The sequence below is a fragment of the Gordionus sp. m RMFG-2023 genome, chromosome 5 (assembly GCF_954871325.1).
Source record: "Gordionus sp. m RMFG-2023 chromosome 5, tfGorSpeb1-WG-v2, whole genome shotgun sequence".
Classification (NCBI taxonomy): Eukaryota; Metazoa; Nematomorpha; class Gordioida; order Chordodea; family Parachordodidae; genus Gordionus; species Gordionus sp. m RMFG-2023.
Genome location: NC_088779.1, coordinates 30,731,281 through 30,758,528, shown reverse-complemented (window position 1 = coordinate 30,758,528; position 27,248 = coordinate 30,731,281). Strand labels below are relative to the sequence as shown.

General features: G+C 29.6%; 2 protein-coding genes across 4 annotated transcripts; both read right to left on the bottom strand.

Annotated features, from left to right (window-relative positions):
* Positions 1-4,067: 4,067 nt before the first annotated feature.
* LOC135929941 (probable cation-transporting ATPase W08D2.5) lies at positions 4,068-17,088 on the bottom strand. 2 transcript variants are annotated; one of them, XM_065466695.1, is made up of 7 exons: positions 14,871-17,088; positions 9,624-10,125; positions 9,149-9,259; positions 7,571-7,771; positions 7,055-7,168; positions 5,459-5,746; positions 4,068-5,377 (listed from the first exon to the last, which is right to left on the bottom strand). In XM_065466695.1, the coding sequence occupies exons 1-7, from the start codon at positions 17,037-17,039 to the stop codon at positions 4,116-4,118; spliced, it is 4,647 nt and encodes a 1,548-aa protein (XP_065322767.1). In that variant the 5' UTR covers positions 17,040-17,088; the 3' UTR covers positions 4,068-4,115. The 2 variants fall into 2 exon arrangements, with proteins under 2 accessions (XP_065322767.1, XP_065322766.1); XM_065466694.1 differs by having other exon boundaries at positions 9,137-9,259; positions 14,871-17,087.
* Positions 17,089-23,425: 6,337 nt separating this feature from the next.
* On the bottom strand, positions 23,426-26,663 carry LOC135929653 (phosphopantothenate--cysteine ligase-like). 2 transcript variants are annotated; one of them, XM_065466339.1, is made up of 6 exons: positions 26,521-26,663; positions 26,394-26,482; positions 26,199-26,329; positions 25,939-26,156; positions 23,963-24,286; positions 23,426-23,835 (listed from the first exon to the last, which is right to left on the bottom strand). In XM_065466339.1, the coding sequence occupies exons 1-6, from the start codon at positions 26,602-26,604 to the stop codon at positions 23,677-23,679; spliced, it is 1,005 nt and encodes a 334-aa protein (XP_065322411.1). In that variant the 5' UTR covers positions 26,605-26,663; the 3' UTR covers positions 23,426-23,676. The 2 variants fall into 2 exon arrangements, with proteins under 2 accessions (XP_065322411.1, XP_065322412.1); XM_065466340.1 differs by having other exon boundaries at positions 23,430-23,835; positions 26,199-26,247; positions 26,521-26,559.
* Between the last annotated feature and the right edge of the window lie 585 nt (positions 26,664-27,248).

Genomic DNA, 27,248 nt, shown 5'->3' with positions numbered 1-27,248 from the left:
AAAGGAAACCTTAAATTATGTTATTGTGTTAAATTTCATATAATTTGTTTATTAGCTGATTTTTAAAAACAGCTAACTCAATATTTCAGCCACAAAAATATGGCTTAAGTCTCAAGATTTCGATAAAACATATCTAAACCTTTGTTCCTTCTATGAGCAAAATCTTCAGGCTTAGGTAATATTTTTCTGGATGAAGTATTGGGTTAGCCATTTTTAGAAATCAGCTGATACTGAGCCGTTTAACAACGCTAGATTATTTATATCACGATGATACTCAAAACGTCACAATTTAACAACTAAGGATAAAAATACTAGTATTTAGAAACAGTTGATGAATATATGAACGTGTCTTTATTAAAATGGGACAAAAAAAAGAGATACACTCTTATAACATTATATAACCAGTCTTTATAGTTTATACTATAACATATAAGATTTCTTTAATTGATATAGATTATTAACATCTACATATTAATTGCGTTATTGATGATAATGTGATAAACAAGCTATCGGTAAATTTATTTGTTTTTTTTAATAATTTTTTTTAATCAATATTATTTGATTTTTTATCAATATTATAATTTTGTCATTATTAATTTTTTATATTTTTATGTTGGGTTATAAAAACCCTGAAAAAGAAGAGATTATTATTATTATTATTATTATATTTTTTTTAAAAAAATTACATTCTTCCTGTTAATTACAATAAAGAAAATTAGAAATTGAAAAAGGAAATAAAATTTAAAAATTAAGAAATTGGTGCCGTGTTGATTGAACACCAGAACGGAGATTTACTTATATTGATAAAGCGAAAAAAGCTCTAATACAAATAAGTTGAAACGGTATATCGTTGGGAAATTTCCAAGTATTGTCAAAGCGGAAAAAGCGCTAGTACAAATAAAATTGAAGCGAATAAAACGCTGGAGATTTGTAAAGATTTTTAAAACCAGTTTTTAAGAACCGAAATCATAATTATTTTAATATTCATTTGTTTAAATTAAAATTAGGTTTTATTTTAAAATTTTGGATTCATAAGAATTATTTTTTAAAAATTTGGAATTATAAGAATTCATCCGCAAGGTGGCGTGTACTATTGTTTTAATATATTTATAAATATATCGTAAGTGAATAAATTTTATGGACAATTTGAAATATTTTATGGCAGGTAATGTTTATTTTAACTGATAAATTGATTAAAATAAATGAACTAAGTTTACTGTTAATATAAACCTTCAAATAATTAAGAAGAACATATGTTTTATTAACAGATCAATTGAAAGAAAGAAAGAAAGAAAGAAAGAAAGAAAGAAAGAAAGAAAGAGATGAAGAAAAAATATAATTTAATGGCAAATCTACTAAAATTACTAAAGAAAAAAATATATTTACGGAAAATTTATATTCTGACCCCTATATTTCTAAAATTTTAGCTAAAATAGGGCCCAGTGGAAATTTCTAGCAGGTTTTTTGGCCTACCCTCAGCTATTTTTTAGCTGGCCCTGTCAGTTTTTTTAGGATAAAGGTTTTTCGGGTGGCAAGATATCTTGTGAAAAAATTATTTTATACAATAGGGCAAAAATTTCTCAAAGTTTAAAATTAAATAAAACTTATGTCCTATTTCCGTCATACAAAAAAAATATTATTGAAGCAGGCAGGACTTGACATTTGTATAAAATTATTTTAGGGGCCGGGGCAAGAAATTTACGAGCTTAGCATTCTTCTTCAAAAGTTTCTATATGCTGGTTCTTCGGTTCAGAACCTCTGTTATGATCTCCTCTTGGCATGTTTTTATTCTAATTTCAAAAATGTAGGAGATTGATGGTTAACATTAATATTTAGAGTCTTAAATGATCCTAATTGATCTGCAAACCAGACACCAAAGGAATTAAAGGTTAATAAGTTATAAGCAATATAAGGAAAGTGTGGAATTTTGAAGCAAGACAACTACCGAAACTTATACTACTGTATAGCCCGCTAATTGATCCTAATTTATCTTCGGAATGAAATGTTCGTTCCGCCAACTTCACGGACCTGAAAAAATCGCTTATATTTATTCTTTTCTTAACCAGGATTCCATATGTTGTCGGCTGGTTTTAGCGTATTTTAAGATGCAAATACTATTCAAAAATATTATGAGTGAAGACTTTACTTTAGCACATCGGGTGTAAAATTTTGAATATAGGGACACATATTTCGAAAACATGTATTATAAGCATTTCATGTTTATATAATTATGCTATTCTTCCTTCCGGATTTTTAGATTAAACTTAGAAACGACCTTTTGATAGCCGTCATTTTTTAAACTTTTATTCTTTTTTAAGTCTCAGAAGAATAGATATTTGATTTCTTGGAATCTTCCTGCTAGAGCTCTGCACCGAATCTAGTTTTTTTACATTTTGGGTCCGACAGAAGAATTATACAAACTATGAGGAAATAATACGAACTTTTAAGGATTAAACACAAAAAAAAATCAAAAACGTTCGGTGGAAAATAAAATATCTGAGTGAAGGAAGAAAAATAATTTAAGCTTTAGTCGATATCCGAAAATTCTTTTTTAGCATATTATTATTTATTTAAAAAAAATTATTTTGTTTAATATTTATCAAATTTACAAGTAGTCACCTGATTTTATAATCACATGTAAAACACGTGATCTCTTTGTCTCAAAAAAAGTATAAAGGGAACTAGATTTTATAATTATGATTTTTTTTAAGTTGACGAATAAAATTTGAAGTTGCAAATTTATTAATTTTAGTTTTATAGTTGTGTTGGTTAATTATGTGAGTTATAAAATGGCGTGTTGTAATACTGGTAGAGTTTTTTTTTATAGCATAAAATTTTCATACTTTTAATATCCGAAACCGGGAACCGAATAAAAATTTTTTTAAAAACGATACAATTTTATACCTTATATAACATTGTATCGTTTTGTTGGTAATTCAAATTTATTCCTTAATCGGAATATGTCATGCAAAATTAACTAGTTTTTACATGTATACATGTTTGAATCTATATTAAATATAAAATAATGCTAAATTGATATGTTGTTTTTATACCAAGACAAATATTAGGATAAAATAACTTAACAGTGTAAAAAATTACAATACCAAAATATAGCAAAGGATGCACTTCAAAATAGTATTAATTAGCTGTATAGATTTACTTATTGAGAATTTTATAAAGATTTACATTGACTAGACTTGAATAATGTAATCATCTTTTTTTTGAAAAAAATTCATTATTTATGATGAAATTGCATAAAGAAATTTATTTCTCGTAAATCTTCAGATATTAAAGTTTGCAGTGAAATCTAATCTTTCTTTAGTTATTATTTTGTCAAAAAAAAGAATTAATTTCAAATGAATTAAAACTTCATTAGAAACTAGATAGACTGATTTTTTTAAAATTGATGTGTGTCCTAATTACATTTAATTCTAGAAAGGATAGGATGCACTTTAAGTAGCTTGTCTGTGTGATTATAAAAAAGAAAGGATAATGCACTTTAAGTAGCTTGTCTGTATGATTACAAAAATTTATAAATTACTGTATCTAATAATTGAATCATTTTAATAACTAATCTCGAAGTCCTATATTATTTAAATAGTTAACAAATGGCACACCCTTTTTTAAATCTTTATTTGTGGACTAAAACATTAAAAAAAAGAAAAAGTGAACGTATAAGAAATATAGATATTATGATATCACCGTTTTTGGTCATTTTTAAGAAAATATATATAATAATAATGTATAAATTTCATAAACATTAATTATGATAAGGTATATAATAATTTGTGCAAGTAGCAAGAAGAAGAAAAAGAAAGAATGTCGTGAGTGATAATAATAATAATATAAAATATAAAGGCGAACTATATATATATTAAAAAGCGTAATACTTGCTTATTATCAATAAGCCAACCAAGTCAATAAAGCGATAATGTCGATACAATTAAAATAATTTCTCAGGTCGTATACACCGGGTCACAGTTACATAATACGATGTAACTCGCGTATTTTTTAACAATTTTTTTAAAAAAAAAAGATATATATGAAGTCGTAAGTGTGTCAAATAATTTTATTTTTTTTTTTAAAAAAACGTTAAATTATTGAATAGGGGGGTGTTATAATTTAGTTATATCTTTTGGTATGTAAATTTCGCCGAGCGGAGGGATTCTGTCGAAAGGGCGATTATCTCGAGTTGACGCGGGGCTCGCGCGATTGTGATTATTATAAATAAGTTGGTTGTCGTAATATTTTGCGCACGAGTAAGAAACGTAAGGAATACTTTGGGGAGTAGTCTTATCGGAAGAGGATAAAAGGGGGTAGTGGGAGACGGGCGATTTCGAAGGGTTAGTTGGGTAACAGCTGCACGTATTAGAACTGAGCTCAGAAGAAGGTAACAAGGGCTGACCTGAAGTTCTATTCTTGATTACCTTGTCATTTTTGAGATTTATGGATAAGGTTTTGGGAGGGGTTGGGTGGCGATACCCAGCAATTTGAGACTTGAGGTTGCCAACGATCGGGGAGGGCTGATTTTCGTAAACCATCCTCCCCAAACCTAAATTTTCGGGAAGTTTTTCGTAGAAGTGAAAATTTTTGTCGCAATCTCCGCTAAAAGTGGCGGTGGTGCCGAACCACCGATCAAAGTTATGGTTGCACGATCCGAGAGCCAGCTGCTTAAATTTGGGAATCTTTTTGCGCAGAAGTATATCCCTATTTTTGGTTAGCGGAGAAATAATTTTGTCGCAAATAAACCGTTCCCATATCATGGAAACGAGGAAATTAGCGATAACTATGTACATAACGACGAATCTAGGCCCAAAGAGATCAAAAAGAGGAACGTTTCTAGGAATAGCTTTGTTCAGAGTAGTCCCATTATTACCAGGAGCTAGAAGAGAGGAGACGTTATAGTCAAGGTTTCCGGTGTAATTCGAGGTCTTAAAATTATTTGCGTTGTACCACCGCTCGCTAATAGGTAAAGGTTGGAGGTAAAAGAACCGGGCCACGGCTGGGAAAGGAAAAAGCACGAGGAAAAAAGTGGTGAATATCCCCGATATCAAAGAAGCCCCGACAAAGAGGGGGTTCGTGTAGAGGGGTTGGCGATGGGGCGGACCGGTTGAAGCGGTGTGAGCCAACGTTATGTATTGCCAGGCCGAGACGTAGAAGATTACTGTAACGGTGTGAGTTATGAACTCCTCGTGCGGGTCTGACTCGGGGTCATAAGGGACAAACCAAGGTCGCGACCGAACCCAAAAGTAGGCTAGGACCATGAACGATATCTGAATCAGGATTTGAGTGGCCAGCGAGAAGATAGGGGCGAAGGCGACTAGGGAAGATTCCGGCGGAGTCCGAGATAAGGCTATGTCGTCGATGTCGAAAAAGGCTGTAAACATAAAAAAATACGTTAATTAAACTGTAAAATTAAATAATATGGGCGGGTAATAAAGGGTTAAACTGCGTTTACATTTTCTCCTCCGCTTTTTCTTCCCTTTATTGTTATCACAACCGGATACTTGGGCATTATCGTATTTATCCATCTTGCGTAATTTCTTTCCCTTTTTCTTCCTGTAAGCGTGAGTCCGTCCAAAAGCGAGCGCGTGAAGCGTGATGATAACCAGGTCCACGTAAGCGAATTGTTGATCGCTGAAAGAAGCGCCTATCCAATATAACAGTAATACCGAGGTGAATTGGACCAAGCTGTAAGAAGCCATGTACTCGAAAACGGCGAAAGATGTAGCGAGAGCGCAGCGGCCTATATATATACATGTTTTAAAAATCGGGGTAAAAAAAATAGGAATTTCAAGTTAAAACTTACAATTTAATTAAACGCGCTAATCAAATAAAAATGGGCCACAAAAACACGAGCGTATAACGCAGAGACCTTTCGTCTCATAATAGCGTCAGACAGGGGGCCCAACAAAACTTTGTTTATCAGGTAGGATTCTAAACAAAGTATCTAACCTAGTGTTGTTAAATGGCTCGGTGTTAATCTTTGTATCTGTTGATTTTGGAGGACATATATGGACGTTTTTCAATATATTTTCGAGAAGATATTATAATTACGATTATTTTGTTAAAATTGAATCATGTGACATATATGTTGGGATTTCGATATTGATAAGAAATAAATATTATTGTTTGATATACATATAGAACATTATAATTTTAAACAAAAAAAAATATAACACAAGCCTGGTGATTTTGCTCGTTGAGTGACAGAAAGGTTTGGGCACCTATAAACAAAATTTTGAGACTTATGCAATAGTTTTCTGACTAAAATATTGAGTTGGTCATTTTTAAAAATAAAACAACCCTCGAATAATCAAGTTTGGCGCTAATTATTTTTTAAAAAAAATTCAACCAATGAGAAAAAAAGTTTCCAATTTTTTGACATCCGATTGGATTTTAAAAGAAAATTCAAAAATTTGAAAAATAGGAAACAATTCGAGAATCAATTGATTATCGGAACATTTTATTAATTTTTAAAATTGATCGAAAAAATGAATTCCTAAAAACAAAAAAAAAATTGGTTTCGCGAAACTCCCCCTTTTTCTTGCCGGATGGGTGCGAAGTAAATAAACGTTATTTGACGCAAAACTGTTTTACTAATTTTAGTGACGCATTCTTAGGACACGTACGTTCGATAACATTGATTCCTTAAAATTTGGCGCGAAAAATTGTTTTAAGAGCGGAGTATTTACGAAAAGAAAGAACAACCGTTTTAAGCTAGAAATGATTTTAAATCTAAAAACAATTTCAATTTTATGTACTTTAAAAGATATAAGGCCGTATAGCCTAGGTCAGCTTTAATTTAGATACTTTGCTTCCTAGTATAGGCTAAAAAGCTTTTTGAAGGAGGACGCCTTATTTTTGTTCGTTTTAAGTATTTAGTGGCATTCTTATTTTTCCTATTTTATTCTCATTTTTTTTCTTCTTTTTTCTTTTTGTTTTCTTCGTTTTTTTTTGCACGGCCTAAGCCTTTTTTTAAAAAAAATCACCAGCGGTTTTATTGGGTGATATGCGATATTAAATAAAAACAATTCTAAATCATTTATTTTACCTTCCCCTATGAGCGGTAAAACCCCGCGAATATCGCCACGCGTGTAAGTAAAAGGCGAGACCAAACAAGCGTCGTCGTTGTTGTTGTTGCCCGACTTTGAATCGCATTTCAAATCTTAAGAAAGAAAGAAAGAAAGAAAGAAAGAAAGAAAGAAAGAAAGAAAGAAAGAAAGAAAGAAAGAAAGAAGAAAGAAAGAAAGAAAGAAAGAAAGAAAGAAAGAAAGAAAGAAAGAAAGAAAGAAAGAAAGAAAGAAAGAAAGAAAGAAAGAAAGAAAGAAAGAAAGAAAAAAATGTTTTTATATTAATAATAATAATAATTTTATAAGATTTTATTTTTGTACCAAAAGAAAACTTAGCCTTTCAATTGATTTTGCCTCTTTATTTTTTTCTTCCCACTTTTCAATTTAACGTCATTCATTATCCACGCTATCTTACAAAATCTGGAAGAGATTTAAACCACTATTCTCAAAATAAATATAGTTATTCCTTTCTAAGTTCGGTCAAATTTATAAAGTACCAGAATTGGAATTTGATCCGGAATCGCCGGAATTGGAGAGTGCCAAGCCGGCGTGAGCCGTTTTGAGAGCTCCGCAATCGTTGGCTCCGTCCCCGCATGCCCCCACGCGGTAATTTAGGGATTGGAAACGTTCCACCAGGGCCGTTTTAGCGTCCGGACTCATGCGAGCGAATACCGTGGAATCGCAATCGTAAAAATCGCCTTATTTATAGTTAAAGCATATAAAATCATTTTATTTTTATTTATTTTTTCGAGGAATTAAAATGTAGGAATCGCTGAAAATCATTAAAGATTAATGATGTTTATCATATAAATAATATTTTTAGATATTAACCGTTTTTATATCGGTATTTATTTATGGAAAAAAAATAGAAAACATGGGGGGGGGGGAGCCTTAAAGATTTTGACACTCACTTACTCTTTAGTATAGACTAGTGAGATATGATTTGTTTTAAAGTAATGGCATTTTTTTTCGTATTTTATTCTCGTTTTTTTCGTTTTTTCGGTTGTTTTTTTTACTATGTCGACCTAGGGGCTCGGCCTTAAACGATAGCCCTTCGAATTAAATATTTTTGACATTTATTAAAACACGAATTGTATACCCATTAGAAATTTGAAAAAATATAAATTTGTATTAAATGTGTAATATAATTTCCAAATAAAAAACAAATTTAGTTCACGAAATCTAAGTTAGCTAAACTGAATAAATATTAATATTGCCACCTATAACTTTAAGAAACACATATTAATCAATTTAAAAACTATAGTAAAATTAATAATTGAAATACACTTTATTCAGGTTAGGTTATAGTATAAAATTAGGGCTAACCTTAACCCCGGCTTTATATGATAAAACAAAAAGCTAAGGCTGGGGATGAATGATATATCTACTTCCAAATCTATTTTTTTTTCTATATATTCAAGATTAGTATGATTATTCCTGAAGCACTTGAACAACTCGGAAATTTTAAGATTCGATTGAAAATCCAAACTGAACTAACGGAAAAAGAACCAAATGAATCGTTAACTATTCCTTCATGTCGAGTTATATGTAACCCAACAGGGAGATGAAGAGGAAATTTTATATTCTTCGACTGACGCTATATTACCATTGAAACTTTGGACTTGCCTTGGTGCGAATCGAGGTAGACAAATATTAAAATTTATAGAGCTCTACCTCCTTTTTTGATTCAACAAATGACATAGTTTACGAATTCCTTTAAGTTCCAATATAATGTTTTCGCCTATTCTCATAATCCCTAAATTTTACTGGTTGAAAAAGTTTCGAATGATTTGGCGGGAAATTTTACAGTGCCGCGTAAATGTAACGCCAAGGAAAAATATGAAATCGATATTTAATCACAAAATAAATTAAAAACGTAAGATGTAGGAATCAGTAATATATTCAAGGAACATATTTTAACCGCATCTGATTTTTTTTGGCTTGGAGAAGGGGAAGAGGTGTCTCCCTCCCTCCAGCCCCTTTCCACCCACACCCCCGCTGCCTAAGCACCTGGTATATTATATGATAAACATTAAGAACCAAATGGATGGGTGATTTATTACTTTGAATTTTACATTGGGATGGAGCTAAAATGCGATCCAATAGTGCAGGGTCTTGATCGAGCAAAGTTTGAAAAATTTCACCGGTCATGACTAGGTGGCATTTTATACCTTTTTCCATAGAGGCTTCTTTTTTTTTAAAAAAAAAAAATTATTATTTTTAATAGTCATGTGACATCGTGAAATTGTAAAAAATGGCACCCGCTAAAAATATACCCCGGATTTTGTTACCCCAGAACATAGATTTACTGTATAACATATAGAGATCTGCAAAGTTAGGCCCAGCCCGTACCCGGACCGAACGGGTTTCGGGCCGGGCTCGGGCCTAATTCTATTTAAATAATCGGGTTCGGGCCCGGCCTAATATTTTTAAAAAAAATTCGGGCCGGGCTTGAAAAATTACGCCCGATGCAGATCACTAATAACTTATATATAATATTTCAAAAAAGAATGAATGGGGTGGATAGTTAAAAAAAAAAAGAATATAAACCCGAGGCTTTATTGAACAGGTCCCTATGGTTGGTATGGTTGCGACCATTTTTGATTGCCATCTTGTAATCGCTACTGAGCTTTCCTTCCGCTCTACCGTTAAGCCCGTTACAATGATACGCGTGATCCGTATTGTCGCCCTTCTCGTACGAATCAACACCGGGTAGCGCGAGACCGTCGCTCAAATCTGTGAAGCGTAATTCCAGGGGTTTAGACCTCATGAAACCGTGATCGTCGTCATCAATATTCGCGCCATTTTCGAACCCCAGCATTTTGGCGCAATCGAGTCTTGGGTCATCGTCTATCTGCACAACCTTAACTCGCGCGTCCGGTTCTATCATGTTAGATTCCCTGGCGACGGAGACGGCCGTCAAAAGGTTATCGCCCGTGACCATGACAGTGCGTATGTTAGCCTTCTTGAGGACGCGTAGCGTGGGCTTAGTGCCCGCTTTTAACTTATTCTCGAAGATGAGGAGACCTAAAAATGTCAACTCCTTTTCAACCTGTTTTAATTTATATTTTATTTTATTTTTATCGTGAAATTGTAAGTATCGATTAAAATGATATTTTGAAAGTAACTAGATGGTCTATATGTATAAGTAGGGATGAAAAAAACAATTTGCTGTTTTTTTTTAAATAAAATTTGTTTTTTATTACTACTAACAATATTTATGGTCCATTATTATTTTATTGCAAAATTTTTCAGTATACATAAATTATAATCATGCCAATATTTTCGTTAAATTACTCTCTCATTCTATTGATTTAAATGCTTGTCACATATCTTACATTTGAAAGAAGAAAAAAAAACAGTTTTTTATTTTTTATTATGTTTTTTTTACTTCATTTTTAATATATCCCTAGATATATATAAGTAATGATCATTAAGGATGATTTATGTAGGCATTATATTATATAAGGTAATGTATAATAGTATTATAAATGATAAAAAATATATTATGGTCCATCGGAGATTATTTTAGGTAAAGCATTATTAGTTAAGTTATTAATGACAATTAGAGGTTGGCTCGAACCCCCCCCCGTTGAAATTTCCGACCGGATTTTTTGACCAGATCCGGCCGGGTCCGAGGATCTTTGTCCCAGGACCGGCACGCTAGCTATGCCGATTTCTAATAACGATCTAAGGTTTAGGTATTCAAAATACAACTTATTATCTAAAGACAATTATTTGTTTTAAAATGAACCCCATGGTCAGGTAATACAAATTCGTTGTTCCGAATTCTATTCAAAATAGCAGCTTGTAACTTTGCTAAAATTTTAAATTTAGCCTAAAGTCTGACGATATCCTTAAGGTAATCCTATTCATTTAAATCTAAAAATCACTGTCAGAACAGATCTTTTGAATAAAAAAAAAGGGAAAATGCTGAGCAAGGACATCAATCATTCAAAAAAAAATTATATCATATTTCATGTTACTCATTTTTTTATTGGAAATCTCATATTTATAAAGAAATATCGAGATTAATTATAGGCCACATCTGGGGGGGGGGGGTAAAATGGTATATTTGATTGGGCTAGTTTGAACAACTTTCCGTTTTTTTCTTCTTCTCCTTTATGATACTTTAGAAATGAGAAGAATGAAATAGTGGTGAAATTGTCTTCGAAATCAAATATATTCTATATTCATTTGGGAACATTAAAAAAAACGGTTGGGACCAGGGCCGCCTTCCGCAAAATTTAAAATCATAAACCGTCCCAAATTTAGGCACCGGAAGTAGAACCCACTTTTCAAAAATTAAAAAAATATTAAATATAGCGTCCCAAGGTTTTAAAAAAATCACGCATTCACTATTAAGTATTTTTTATTTTTGGAATACAACATGATTGATAAATAAAAGATATTGGCTGTTCCATTTGAAGAGTTTCCTATTTGTCTAAAGGTAGTTTAAAAAACGATTAATTTCCCGATTACCTTAAACGCATCCGTAAACGCGCTGTTTTAGCCTCTCTCCCCCCCCCCTCTTTTTTTAAAACAAATAATTCAAAAGTTTCGGTAAATATTATCTTTCTATAGCTTCCAAAAAAAAATTCCCCTAACTTAATCCACCCTTCTTACATTTCTCGTAAATTTAAGTGAAAATAAGCCTAATATTTATTTTTTTTAAAAAAATATGTCAACCAACCTGGGGCCAAAAAAACTTGTGAGGCCTTAGAGAGTTTACGTTTAGAAGTGATCGTAATTTTATGCTTAAAATTATCGAAATTTAGCAAACTTGTTACGTGTATAGATAAGAAATAGTTTATCTATATCTGTTTGCCACGCAAATATTGATTTTTCGTAGGCGTTTTAGAAAAAAAAAATTTTACTTAAGAAAGTAAATAATAAAATGGCAACATTTAGTAGGATAATGGGAAGTTTAAAACCTTTTAAAAACGCTACGATAATAATATAATTGTTATAAATTTTGTAATAAATATTTCGATATCGTAAAAAATATTATTCTTGAAAAAAAAAATAATTTATAATACGATACGAATTAGGAAAATCGTTAAAAAGCAATGTAATGACCAAATTCTATTAAACCATTAACCATAATCCTCTCATCTCTGATTCCTTTTTAACCCCGCTCTACTTGCCTAAACTGCTGCATCCAAGGAATTGGTTTCGAAGAAAAAATTTGTTCCGAGCAGGGGATTGAACCTGAGTCGAAATATCTGTGAAGGAAAGAGAATCGAGCTTTCCTCGAAATATTTCGACGTTAGCGAAAAAAATAATTCGCGTTTTCGGCACCCTCTAGATCACCCACTAGAAGGGTTCTCATTCTATCGTTGCGTTTTAACGCGTTAAATAAACAAAGATTTTCTATTTGTTTCTTTCTCTCTCTTTCATTCTTTAACTATCTTTACTTCCTTACGAAATGAATTTTAAATAATAAAAAGTGTTATACACATATGACCACTAAACTCTACAACACGATTAATATAAATTTATGCTTCGTTTTTCAACAAACATTTTAAAATATGGGTATATTTTTTATATTATTTATTGTATAATTTTAATGCACAATTTAAATATTTTAATTTTATTTGCCTTTTAGGATTGTAAAAAAAATGGAAAATAAAACAAACCAAAAAAAAAACAAAATAAAAACGGCGAAAAAAACATAGAGATATCACATTATCCTAAACAATGTCCATTTCGTTCTCCTGGTCACCGCGACACTTGGCAATTTTGGGCATGATGCCCTCACCTTTTTATAAAATCTCTAAGAAAAAAAAGCTTTCAGTACTATCGGGCGATCCTAAACTATCTGCGTCAGAATATTGGCTTAGAAAATTTGCAGCTCAAATTTTGTTTTTTTTATCAATCCATGACTCTTTACAATTTTCATATAAATTTTAATATCTCATATTTTAATAGTTTTTTTTTATGTTACTTTAGGCTGTGTTGAAAATAAATAAACCTCACAATTTATAAATTTTCGCGAATTAATAACAAAACATTTTGGACACAGCCCAAGTTTTTATAAAAAATTAAAATAATAAAAAAACATAGAAAACGAGAAAAAAAAACATAAAAACATAACCAATTCAAATTTATTAATTTCTATTAATTTATTACTATTATTAAGTAATAATTATGTATTTTGTCGGCGGTTAAACTATCAGCTAAATTTCGCTTAAGCTTAAAATTTATATGCTTAAAATATAAGCTTATTATTGCCCAATTTATAAGCTTTTGTAAATATTATAATTAACATTCTTTGGAAATAATTTAAGTTCCTTCCAAATATTTTTTCTTAGCAATTACTGTGTCTGGTAATAACTAGTTATACTATATATGCTAGCTTGGCAGTATCTAATCATTTTATATGTATTTTTTATAAAAAAAAAAATTTTTGGTGTTATGATTTTAAAGGAATTATTAAAAATAGTATGTTTATTAATATATTATATATATATTATATATTTTTTTATTTAATATTTAATAAATAAAAAAAAAAGGATATATTAAACTAGATATAGCTTGGAGGCTCTAGATAATACCTAAAATAAAATATTTTCTTATTTATATATTTTTATTTTAATATTGAAAAATCAAAATGGATAACATTTTTTTGACGTTCATTTTTTTATTTTATTTTATTTTTTTATTATATATTTATTAAAAATAAATATTGAATTAATTAAATTAAATTAAATATAATTTTTCGAGATGAACTAAACTACTTCCTTTTTATTAGCTTCTATTAAGTGTATTCGGGGCATATATTCGAAAAAATATTTGAAATACTTTAGACGATAAAAGGTGGAAGGGGGGGGGGGGGTTCAATTCTTAGATTTTACTATAAATATTTTTGACAAGATGAATAGTTCAAAAAAAAATATGTCATAGCTTAATTACCGTAATAGACAAAATAGTTTTTTTATAAAATAATCACAAATTTCAAAAATATTTTTTAATTTTCTTAAAGAAAGGATAGAAGGATTTAAAATCACTCCCAAAATTCCGAAACACGTTATTTTCCGATTTCCGAAAGATATTTACTCAGATTCAGTGAAAGTTTTTCAAAAAAAACTTTCTAAGGCAAATATAGGACCCCAAACGTGAGCGGAAAACTTTCGGTATTCCGTGAACACAAAATAATCACTTTAATATACCTTTCCAAGTGAACCTCGTAGATAAGCACTTCACCCTCCCGTCCCCCCTTCCCCGTCCGTTTAGCTCGTGTTTTAAAAAGAAAGGGGGTAATTATCAGCTGTTTAACTTGGGCATAATGGTGTCCAAGCCAAAAAATTAGTTATACCAGACGTGCGCCTAGTGTTGTTAAACGGCCCGATTTGAACCGATTTATTAAAAACCGAACAAACTCAATATTTTAGCCGTAAAAGTATAGCCTTATAGCCGCGTACAAATTGAACGTTTCAACGCAGCGTTTTAAAACGCTTATCAATAATTTAAAATACAAAAACGCAAACGTACTTAATAAACGAATGCAATTAAAATGCATTATTTGCGTTTTGAACACTATTCGCCTCGAGATTCCGCTGCTAGATGACCAAGCCTTTATGCCCCATCTATGAGAAGAATCTTCAAGGGTTTACCTAATTTCTTTCTGGATAAAAAAATATCAAGTTAGCCGCTTCTTAAAAAACTGCTCAAAAACGAGCCGTTTAACCACACTCTAGACGAGCTCTCGTTGGATATTATAGAGGGCTCGGATATCAAGTTTAAAATCTAAATCTAAAGTATTGGAGGAGTTTAGTAAAATAAAGCAGAAATTACCTGATCCCTATTGATTCTCTGTATTTTGGCCCATTTCAAATCGGGCAATGGCTTCCACGCTAATGCTATAACCCGTAGTCCGTTTTGCGTGAACGACGCTAGTTTAGTATAAAAATTAGGGGGCAGCGTTTCTGGGAGGCAAAGAGTGGAAATTTTCTCTGGGGAGCCTTTGCAATATATTTCATAGGTTTGAGATTTAAGTCTTAGAACCACCACACTCATGCGTTGCAAGGAGGATAGGAAAGGAAATTGGCGGATTATGCCTATTTCGTGGGGCAAGTCGGCACAATTAGCTGTCGATGATGTGTAATCATCTTGAGCCAGTTGGTCAGGAATGGCCTCCTCTCTGCTAGATTCTTTGTCTAAATCAAGGTCTGCATTAAGGCCAAGTGGTGGATGAACTATGGCTGGCACAAGCATGTCGTATTTTTGGGAATCGTCAACTGATGGCTCCTTGATTCTCCAACCAGTAGTTTCAAACATCTTGATGTCCAGGGGGTCTCCTATCAATTCACCGTCTATTGTAGTGAGGGAATGGCAGGTTGACATACAGTACAGCAGTGGACTTTTTGATAGGGAAAAGCCGTTTTTCAGAATTGAACCAAATTTTTTATTATCATTTTTGTGGTCAGAAAAATCACACGATTTATGGTGATCATCTCCTTCAAGGGATGGTAGAATGCCCAGGATATCCAAACCGTCCTCTGTAAGGGTTCCAGTTTTGTCAAAGCAAAACAGGTCTAAGACACCGCACACATTGATGTGGGTTGGGCTAACACAAAATATGTTATATTTCTTAAGGCGATTCTTGGCGAAAACGATGCCTATGGTCATAGCTGCAGGTAAGGCTGGAGGGACTACTATGGTGACCAAGTCTATTGACCTGAGAATAATAAGTCTAACTGAAACATTGCTCATAATCTTGAGTATAGAACTGTACAAGAAGCCTATAAAGGAAAGACCAAATAGAGCAGCTATGAATTTGTAACTATCTTGGTTGAAATTGAACACACATGGTTTGGGGAACAGTATGGATCTAATAATTTCGCCCTTAGTTGTGTTAAATCCTGTGCTCAAAATGAAGGCCTTGGTGCATTCTGTTCCATAATATCGTGATTGAATGATTCTAGTTCCACAAAATAGGATATGTTTTGATTGTTTTTTTCTATCAAAAATAGGTTCAATCTTTGTTTGGGTTGAGTCATGCATGGGAGTTTTAGTGACAGGAACACTTTCACCAGTCAACATACTTTCATTAACTATGCAACTGCCACTCAAAAGCACTGCATCACATGTCATGAAGCATCCTTTGGGAGGAATTTTTATAATATCTCCTGGAACTAATTCATATGAGGGAATTTCATAACATTTCCCATCTTCTCGAAATACATGAACAATTTCCATCATTTTAGATAGTTTATGCAAAGCCATTTGATCCTTACGAATTTCATAAGTACTTTGAAATAATGAAAGCACTGATATTATAAGTATGCAACTAGCATACAATTCATATTCATCATTATACCACAAAATAACACTAAATATTTGAAAGATATAAAATGGTGTGAGAACTTCGTAAAACAATATTTTATAAATGGGTTTGACTTTGACACTTATATCATTGGGTCCAAAGAAGATTCTACGTCTACCCTGTTCTATTATTGATAGTGGTGTGCAATCACTAAAATATGAAGATTTTAAACCCTTCTCAAAATTATTTATATGTTTATAGCAATTTTCATCATCTCTCCATATATATTTATTACCATGATATTTAAAATATTTTATTCTATCTTTATATATAAATTGACCAGCATTTTCAGGAATTTCCAATAATTTTTTACCTTCATTATGAATAATAGTTTCACTATTTAGCTCATCAGCATCGAGAAATTGAATATATGTTACGTATAATAATTTATAACAATCAATGATAATTAATATTTCACATTTTTCTATAGATGTTTTATTACATATTAGCTTGATGTACCAATGTTTCTTCCAATAAAATAATAATCCAGCAATACCAATCGTTAACGTGATCAATACATAAGTAAGAAATTGTTTAATTTTGTCTCTTTTGTATGGAATAATTTCAATTTCATCATCTGTGCCATCATCAATAATATAAATATAGGATTTCGAGGTTGATAACTGAGATTTATACATCTTTCAAACAGAACTGATGAAAACCCCTTCTCTCATGCGTTCAGTTCATTATTTTTAAATATTAACCACTAGGAAAAATTATTTAAAAGATATGCTTAACGTTAACTACCGACTACTTGCCAACATTGTAAGTAAATAATATATTATTTAGTAAAAATAAAAAATGTGATATACAATCCTACAATAATTATTTTTGGACTATTATAATATTGAATTTATCTAAAACATTTTATACAAATTTATGTCTAAGCAACAGCAGAAGATCCTATGGTATCTTCTGAACCTAGTCTTCTGGTCTTTCTGTAGTTTCGAATTACACATACAATTTCAGCACGTTTCAATAGAAAGGCTTCTTGAAAAATTTGAAAATAAACAAACATCATTTTTTTACTACTCTTGGTATTTAAGATGAGGAATTCCTTAAATTTATCATAATATTAGGGAGAAAATTAAGCCAAATATATAGCGATCGTAATAAGGCCCTATCTCAAACAAGCCATTACGATTGCTGTTTTTTTAAATAATTGTATTGTTATTCTATAGCTATGAAAGTAAACCTATCTCTTCATTTTTTATAATAATAAACTCAATAAAAAGTTAAATTTGCAAAATAAAAAAAAAAATTAAGCTTAACTTATTTAATTCTTACTTTTATCATTCGTATAATGTTATACTATAAAATTCTTACTATCGCTTGACCTCTGTTATTTTCGTTATAATATTTTTTAATGATTTTTTATTCAAGTTCATATCTTAAAAAAATATTCTATAAAGCAAAAATTTTAAATAGAAAATATTATAATGTAACTTTTAATATTAAATAGAAATAAAATACATAAATAATAATAATATCAATAATAAAATAAAGAATTATAAAAATATATTATCAAATTATTTTATAATCGGTCACTCTAACCAAAAATCATAAAGCAACCTAAGTTATTTGGTATGACCAAGTTGGCCAAGTCTTTTTTTCTTATAAAAATTTCCTATCGGCAGAATAAAAATAATTTTGGGCTGCAAACTAGTTCGTAGTTCAAAGGATGAGGAAGGGGGTGGGGGGTTATATAACAATTTTTTAAATAAACTCAATTTTTTTTATTTCGTCAAACGTAAATTTTAATTTTATATTCACCCGTTATCCAAATTTATATTTGTATCCCAAAATTTGACGATAGATAAAATTAAGAACTATAACGAATATTGATTCGGTTTGTTCGTTTAAAATCCGATTCTGAACTTTTATCATTCAATTCAATTATAGATGCACATTTCTTTTTAATTTAATTACTAAAATCTATAAATAAAGTAAATAATATTTATTTTATTATTTATTATAGTAAGTATAATTAAGCATAATTAATTGGTAAAACTATTTTTTCATAAATCCTATATTACCTTAAAATTAGGGACATCTACATCCCCCTACACCATCGAAAATTCAAACCAGCTCTAATGTTTTACCACCTGTACTATTTAATTTTTTTTCCAATCAAATTAAAATTAGCATAAAAAGGAAATCTAAATAAAAAACCTCAATTTCCCTCCAATTTTATTCAAATGACAATACTATCGTCACCGATACCCCCCTCCCCCCAAATCTCGATGATCTTGAGTAATACCCCCAACCCTTCTTTCATGTAGAAATCTTTGCGTACAATTCAAATATTCTTAAAGATTTTCTTATTCTAATTATATCTATAATAAGGAAGAATAAATTTTATGGTTGAAAAAACTTTTATATAAATAGCAATGTACAAAATGATCTAAGAAATGGGTACTTCTTATCAATCATATTTTGAATAAAAAAATTTCAAAAAGTAGTAATTCAAATGATTACAGACTTATTTTAAGGTTTTGGTTAAGATTCGGGGGATATAATTTCAACGATTAAGGTTCGATAAATAACAACAGTTGATGCCGCTGTAACGGCTTGATAAGGTTCGATATAAATCCCTGTTTATAATTAATTAGAATGATATTATATATATAACTTTATGCTCGTTTTGGGTAGATTTTTAAAAACTGCCCAATTAAGATTTTAGCCAAAATATTATTGTGTAATCCTCAAGATTTGGCATGTAGAAGCCCAAACCTTTCTGTCATTCATGATCATAATCACCAAGCTCACCCAATATTATTTTGGTTATAATCTTAATCGGGCCGTTTTTAAAAATCCAGCCGAATCGGGTTTTTTAAACATTATTTTTTTAAAACACCCCCTTTTTGAAAAATCTAACGACCCTCATTAATTATCACCTAGAAAGAGGTCTGATTTGGCTCTAAGCAGCCGAGCTATTGTTCAGAATAATTTAAGTATCTTTATACTCTTTTTTAGCATACTGTATCCAATAAGTTTTATTGGTATCTAACAGTATTATTATCAGAATATTTCAGATATAAACTTGTTATGATACTATATTACTTCTTCCAACACCTCTTTTTTAAAATGTTTTAAGCTTGACATAAAACATAAAAGTAAGTAACTGATTACACCGAATAATAGAATCTTTCTCAAATTCAAGCTACCGAAAAATAATTGGTTAAAGTAACCTTTGATATAAATCGATGAAATGATACGAAAAAAATTATTATTTAAACTGCAAAACATATCTATTTTCGAGTCGGCTTTGTTGGATTATGCAAAGTATATTTATGGAACAAAGATAATTTAAATGATGGATTTCATTTTATGTGTTTATTTCTGCGAAAAATTATATTTGTATATGCAAAACAAATTTTACATTTTTTTTATAGTTTATGTAACAAGATTAATTTAAATGATGGATTTTATTTTATGTATTTATTTCTTCCAAAAATTATTATTTTAATATGCAAATTCATATAATGTTTTATGGCTATATAAATAGCTAAGAAAAATTGTTTTTGTACACACATACAATCGGATGACATTTTGAAAATAAATTTAATAAAAAAGGAATAGTTAATAAAGAAAAGGTAATTATACAATTTGATAAATTAGAATTATTGAAAGGAATTACATTATATATTTTAGGTACTCAAGGGTAAGTAATTAAACATCATTATTATTAAAATTAATCTTTTATTTTAATAAAGAAAGATTTAACAAACCTTGGATTCTTAATTAGCTCTCCCAATACTGAGATAACACCCTGAGTTAAGTTCGGACTTATAACAGGCTTTATATGTTTTTAAGTATTTTATAATTTTTACGAATATTAAACAATAAAATGATATTATAAAATATAATAATAACTATTGCATCTAGAATAATTAGTGCAAAATGTTTTCACTGATAGATTGGAAGGGATGATTGATAAATACTATGCAATTGTTAATAAAAAGAAAATAAAATTTAGTTAGTGCATTTAATCTTATTGCACAACTCTATGCTGAGTCGTTCCTTAAAAATCGACCGGAAGTCGAGCCTGGCCAGGAACTGAAAAAAAAATTATAGGAGCGGATATGGGCTTCAAAAATATATTAATAATAAAAATAATGTTTTTTTTTCTCTTTTTGATCTCCAAATAAAATGATAAGGAATTGATGCTTTTTGTTAAAATTATCGGTGAATTTTTGATAATAATAATAATATTTTAAAATGTCTATTTGTTGTAAATAAATTATTTTAAAAAAAATTTGCTTAATTTAACCCGTCATTCATCTCATGAAAAAATAATGACGTAGACACTCCGGTTGGGTCAGCTGACCAATGATTATACAATACTTATCCAGAAACTTAATTAAAAATTAGCTGGTGAGACGCCATTTTAGTTTCCTATATATTATTTTTTTTTATTTATAATAAAAAAAAATTATAAAAGTTTTAACGAAATTTTTTTATATGTCAAACTATTATGGCTTCCACCAGCTGATTTGATTATTACATGTCATTGCTGCTGACTGACAGTCTGGAATTATAAATTGATATATCTATTTTTGTTTATTATTTTTATTTTTACCAATCATAAATCACCACACCTTGAAATTTTTGCCCATTTAATTTATAATTTGTTCTTGCATAGGTTAGATATGTTGAGGATAATTATAATAACTATGCAAGAAATTTATAATGCAATGTCCAAAATCTTTTTTTTTAATACCTTAAAAAGTTTTGAAACTTTTGAAAGTTTTTCGAATGTTTCAAAACTTCTAGAAATTTCTAAAATTTTCTATAATTATATTATGGACATGTTTTTATTTTTATAGTTATAAAAGCTTATTTCTCCTTTTTTTAGATAAAGTTTAAAAAGTTTGCATCGAAATTTTAATGAAGTTACCGTATAAGATATTATATGAAACAAAATTTTATTCAGTCAAATGACGGGTGGATCAGAATTTTCTCCTTTACTTGATGATAGACGAATCAGAAATTTACCTAACTTTATAAGGTGAGTCAGAAATTTTTGTTTATTTTCTTAAGAGGTAATTCCAAAAATTTTCCATTATTTAAATATATATTAATGAAGTTGATATTTTAGTATTACAAATTTTTCTAATAGATTTGTATTTATAATTTATGACCTAAACTCTGGGTAGGTTAGAACTCATTTTGGAAAATTTAATCCAAAATTACAGTAAATAAATCTACCTATCCATTATAATTATCGATTTTTAGCATTTAATTATAACCTATTTTTATATTTAAAAACCGGGACCCGAACCGTTATTTATAACGGTTCAGTTCGGTTACGGTTATTAAGAAAAAATTTATAAAAGTTCGGTTACGGTTATAGTTCATATATTTATATCTGTTTATAATGGTTTAGCGGTTGGTTACGGTACATTCTGGGTTCCTGTTTTAAAAACAAAAACCTAATTATAACACGCCCTAAGTCCTATAGACCCACGAGCGGAAGTGTAGGAATGGTTAACGGAAGTCATTTAAATAAAATAAGTTGGAGCGAAAAATTTATATATATTTTTTAACTCGGAATATTAAAAATTTGCATTTAATATTTTTAATCAATAAAGTAATTTTTTTTTTGGAATTTTATTAAAATGCCTTAAAGGTAAACAAAATTAAGTTTTTTTTTAAAAAAAAAAAATATAAAAATAATCAATATTTCATTCACAAAATAAAAACTAGACTAATATTTTATTTTTTACCCTTTACTTTTTTTTGAATTAAATTTTTTAAAATTAATAAAAATTTAATATTTTTGGAAAATTTGGGAGAATTGTAAAAATTCTAAACCATATTTTAATCTGAACCGAATCGATGTTCGTTTGCGGTTCAAATCACTAGAAAATAACAAAGTTTGAAACCGAAACAAGATCTCGGGAACAGGAAAATAAAAGATAGGAATTAGAAGAACCCATTTTTTATAGATCGGGGAAACCATTTTTTTTTAAAATGTGTCATTTAAATAATTTTTGTTTTGCTTTGCCAGGGTTTAGGACTGGAACTTGAATCCCTAGAACCGCCTCAAGTTTCAAAACCGGAAATCACATTTTTTTTAAAAAAATATTCAGAACCGGACCCTTTTTAGTTAAAAGTTTAAAAACTCCGAATGATAAATTATTTTTTTTTAAAAAATGTTACCAATACGCTAGGATTTCGTTTTTATCTGATTTCCCAGCAAGTGAATCATCTCATTTAAAATATGAATAGCGTATGGGTGAATGTGACTACCCTTTACTTGTTGCAAAATGATATGACTTAGAGAAGTAAATAATTATACATATATGAAGATATTGGATCAGACATTTTTTTTAAACTCCGAAATAACGCCCTTGAACCGATACTCAATAACCCTAACAGATACTTTCTATTTTTTTCGGTGATATTATAAATCTTTCAATCCTCTTAAGGTTAGTTAAAAATCTCCTATTCTATGAAATCGTGCACTAAAAAAATTCCATTTTCTTGCAAAATATATTAAATTTTTAATAGTATATTTTTTTTAAAAAAAGGATAGTTTCTTAGAGTCAAAATGGTGTTGATAAAATTTTAGTATTTTCCGCCTGATTAGGCCAAAAAAAAAAGACTCTAAGTACCCTATCCAAATATAATAAATATCGTTGTCAGTTATTGTAATAGACCAGATACTGAGCAGTAAGTGTTGTTCAAAAAGATCTGATTTTTCCGATTAAGATTTTAGCTAAAATAATATTTTGTGAGCCTTTGGTTTAAATTGATGCAAACCTCAATCTATGAGTGAAAATCTCCAAGCTTACATAATATTATTGTATCTTAATAGGGCCGTTTTTTGAACTCGGATTGAGCAGTTTAACAACCACTACTCAGCAGTAATGGGGGAATCAGTAAAAAAAAGTTAGCATTGGTATACATCCTCCTAGTTTGATGTATAAATAATGTAAGTTTTAAAAGTCATTACATCAATTTTTTTTTTTACAATCTTTTATTTTAATCATTCATTATAAATCCACGAGGAGAAAGTAATTTTACAATAAATAAAAATTCGCTATAAAGGTAAATAATTACGCGAGTATTATATAAGATCAAATTTATTTGAGCATTTAGTAACAAATTTAAAGATTTTAGTGATTAGAAGTTAATTTTTCTAGCAATTTATTATTATTATCTAGTAAAAGAAAAAACCGGAAATAACTTGATATATAATAAATTTTGCTAATTTAATTTAAGAATATTATTCCTGACAAATTTTTAAAGTTATTCATCCAATCGGCGTTAACACGTAATTGACAAGGGGCTGCTGATATAGATCTCGTGGCGACCTACGATTTCGCGTACCAAAAGTTCCTCTATCTTAACGTCCCCCGCGATCTGATCTTCGGTCAAAGCTAAAACCTGTTTTTCGATAACCTCTTCTTCCGTATTTCTTCCCATCTAAATATTTTTATAAAAAAAATATAATATAATATAATTTATAAATACTCTTTTTCATTAACTCAAAATGAAAAAGCAATAGTAAATATAAATAAGGTGCGACTTTAGATATAGTCATATAAAATACCTTGTCAACTCCCTCTTTCGTAGCATCGCTATTATTATGATTATACGTAATCGAATGATTAGAAGGCGCCAAATTCTGACGGTTTATAATCTGAACGGTAGAGGTTTTGGTGGCCAGAAGATTGGCCACCACGATATCCTGGCCATAAGTCAGCAGCGAATTAGTAGCCGTCTTCACTAAGAGATCCTCGTCAGTTTCCAATTTGAAGGATACCACGAAAGCATTAGGGGCCCAGTCAGATTTTACTTTGCCCAATAGCTTGGGAACCGGGTAAAGGGTCAGGGTTAGAGAAGACTTTCCAGTGGAAGAAATTTTGTCCAATGCCTTTTCCATGTTAAAAAAAATACAATACTATTCGTACATTTGTTAACTACTCGTTAAATTTCTTTAAAACAGCTGTAAACGTCACTTTTCGACGTTTACTATACTAACCGAAAAACGCGTTACGCTTTCCAAAAAAAAAAAGTAATATAGCAAATTTTGCAACTAATTTTCCCCAGATATTATGTATAAAAGATAAATATTCTTAAAAGAAAAAAGCTCTGGTGTGAAGGAATTTCTTATAAAATATTTTCGACCTAATAAAACTTTAAAAAAAATTTTCATGAACACCTCACAGTTGGAAATACTGCTTAAAGGTGAACCAAGAAGATTAATTTCACTTTCTTTAATTATTTTAAACCACAGGACTTCAAGGACATTTAAATTTAAAAAGCATATTTCAGATCTAGCTTTAGTTAAAGTAAGACCTATGTTTAGAGAATTTTGCTCTAAATAATCTATAGCTGCTAAAATATTTTTTAGAAGGTCTGCAGATGGTAATACCATATGTTTAAGTCTAAGTTAAAAGGGTTTTAAAAGAATGAATTAGGTTATGTATGCCTTAGTTAAATATGAGAGGGCCCAGAGGGTCTGTTCAGAATGAATTGTATATTCCTTGAATTAGGCTTTAGTACTAAAGAAGAATGCAAAATAGCTGCCCACTCTCTTCGTATATATCAAAGATCACCAGAAGTTGTAGTGTATAAGCTTGATTTTAAAAATGCTTTAAATTCTTTATCCAGAAAAGTATTTTTGAACATTTTTTATGAAAAATCCCAGTTTATGCAAGATTTATTGAACAGTCTTATGGCTGCAGAACCACTCAAATTTGGGGAATATACAATTCCATTAGACGAGGGTATACAACAAGAAGACCCTTTGGGCCCTCTCATCTTTAGTTTAAGTATACATAACCTAATTCATTTTGTAAAAAACCTTTTTTAACTTGAAAATATTGGTATCTGGATGATGGCACCATCTGTAGACCTTCTAAAAATATTTTAGCAGTGATAGATTATATAGAGCAGAATTTCTAAATATAGGTCTTACTCAAAATAATGATCTGTCAATTTTATAGCTAATTTCTATACTTTTTCAGTAAAAACTATAAATTTTTTTAAAAAGTGATATCTTATAATGAGTTTAAATTTATTTAATTTAATAAAATTTTGGGATTAATTTATTAAAGCTATATCTTAATGATATTAAAATAATCTAAATTTATGTGATATCTCTTGGCACCAGAATTACAGTCAAATTTTTGTGTATAAACATCTTGGAATTAGATATAACTTTAAAACAGGTTATAAAGCAGAATTATTATAAGGTTTTAGAATTGGCAATCAAAATTTGTTTAAGATAAGATTGGCAAAAACTTATTTCATTTGCCAACACTGATAGAATATTTTTTGTTATATAACTTATTTTAAAGTTTTATTAACATTCAAGGATAGTTTTGTAAAAATTTACTGCCTATCTTTTGCTATATGCTGTATATAAATATTTATAATCAAGTAATTTTAATATTAATAAAAATGGCATAGTCCTATAATTAAATAATTTATCTTATAAAATATCTTAATTTTAAAAAAAAAATCAGAGAAATTAATTCATCAATTAAAGATAAAATATTCTATTTAATAAAAAAAAATTACTTGTTTCTCATCTGGAATATAAAAGTCAGAAACAGCGGCTGATAAATATATTAAGGCTAACTTGTTGAATTGATTTAATATTCGGCAAGATTTTTCAAGTAAATTTAGATATTGAGTTACAGTTTGAAATTCAATTTCTAGTAGGGAGGCACCATCTGATTGAAATTCATGATAGATTTTGTAAAATTTGTTAATTTTCTGGTTTTCATATTGCTTTACTTAATCATTTTATAAATATATATTAAATCTATTTTAAATACCAATAAATCCTTCTTTAAAACTATCAGGTTCGATCATGTCTAAAATGCACTTATCAAAATGAGAATGGAAAGGTTTTTTAGAGTGTTTCCGATTCAAAAATATTACGGAATAATTTTGTTGAAGAAGATATATGAAATTGTTAAGGAATATGAGAAGAAAAATATATAATGTATTTTATAAATCAAAAAGGATACTCAGCTGAAAATGCTCCTCTATAACCCTGACTAAAATTATCAATGAACCTAACCATTCTCTTCTCAATTGGTACAATAGTTCCACCAGACTAAAATCAAGATTATAAATTTAAATAATTGTAAATACGGTAATTAATGCTATTTTGCGGTTGTGGTGGATTTTATGGACCCTTTTACAAAATTCTTCAATAAGTTTTTCATTATGTTCCATTCAAAAATTTCTGTAAATAATAATTGGCATCTGTTAAAATAAGAGTGTCTGAATGCAATTATTATATCAAACTTTTTCGACTAATAATCATTAGGGAGGAGTGCATTGTGAAGGAGGCTAAGGGGGGGTAGTGCTAATTTTTTTTATATTTTTTACCCCCTTCTAAATTTCGAGAAGTTGAGTTGACCCCGCCCCCCTCGATAAAATTTTTTTTTTATTTTTTCAGTTAAATTTGAAATTCTTTTCCCTTTATTATTATTATAAAAATTGAATTTCATGAAGTAAAACATGTCTTTCTTATAGCCATTTAAAAGTTAGAAAAGCAAAAAGTCAGCCGCTTATGCCTTGTTTAAAGTATAAAGTGAATTTTGCCAGCAGCAAGTAGTGTGCCCATTTCTTAGCAGGTTTTGAGCCATTCAAAAAGGACTAAACTAAATTTTTTAAGGGGAAAAAAGCTTAGCGATTTTTTTCGAGTCAGAATTTCTCTGATTTTTACACCCTGCCAAGTATATAAGATTTATTGGATAAATATTATTTTGGTATATTTGCCTTCTAAGTGAATAAATTTAATAAATTGATGATATTTGTTCTTTCAGTGGGTGGGTAAATAAGATAAATGGTATTAACTCCTTTTAAAATATTAT

Bases quoted from the DNA above. Each gene is read 5' to 3' on its own strand.
- LOC135929941 (XM_065466694.1), bottom strand. From the start codon at position 17,039: ATGTATAAATCTCAGTTATCAACCTCGAAATCCTATATTTATATTATT. The intron at 10,126-14,870 runs GTAATTTCTGCT...AAATTAAAACAG, and splicing joins AGAGAATCAATAGGGATCAG to GTTGAAAAGGAGTTGACATT. The intron at 7,169-7,570 runs GTACTTTATAAA...TTCTTTCTTAAG, and splicing joins CGGATCAAATTCCAATTCTG to ATTTGAAATGCGATTCAAAG.
- LOC135929653 (XM_065466339.1), bottom strand. From the start codon at position 26,604: ATGGAACATAATGAAAAACTTATTGAAGAATTTTGTAAAAGGGTCCAT. The intron at 24,287-25,938 runs GTAATTTTTTTT...AACATGGAAAAG, and splicing joins ATATTCCAGATGAGAAACAA to GCATTGGACAAAATTTCTTC. The intron at 23,836-23,962 runs GTATTTTATATG...AAAAATATTTAG, and splicing joins CGAAAGAGGGAGTTGACAAG to ATGGGAAGAAATACGGAAGA.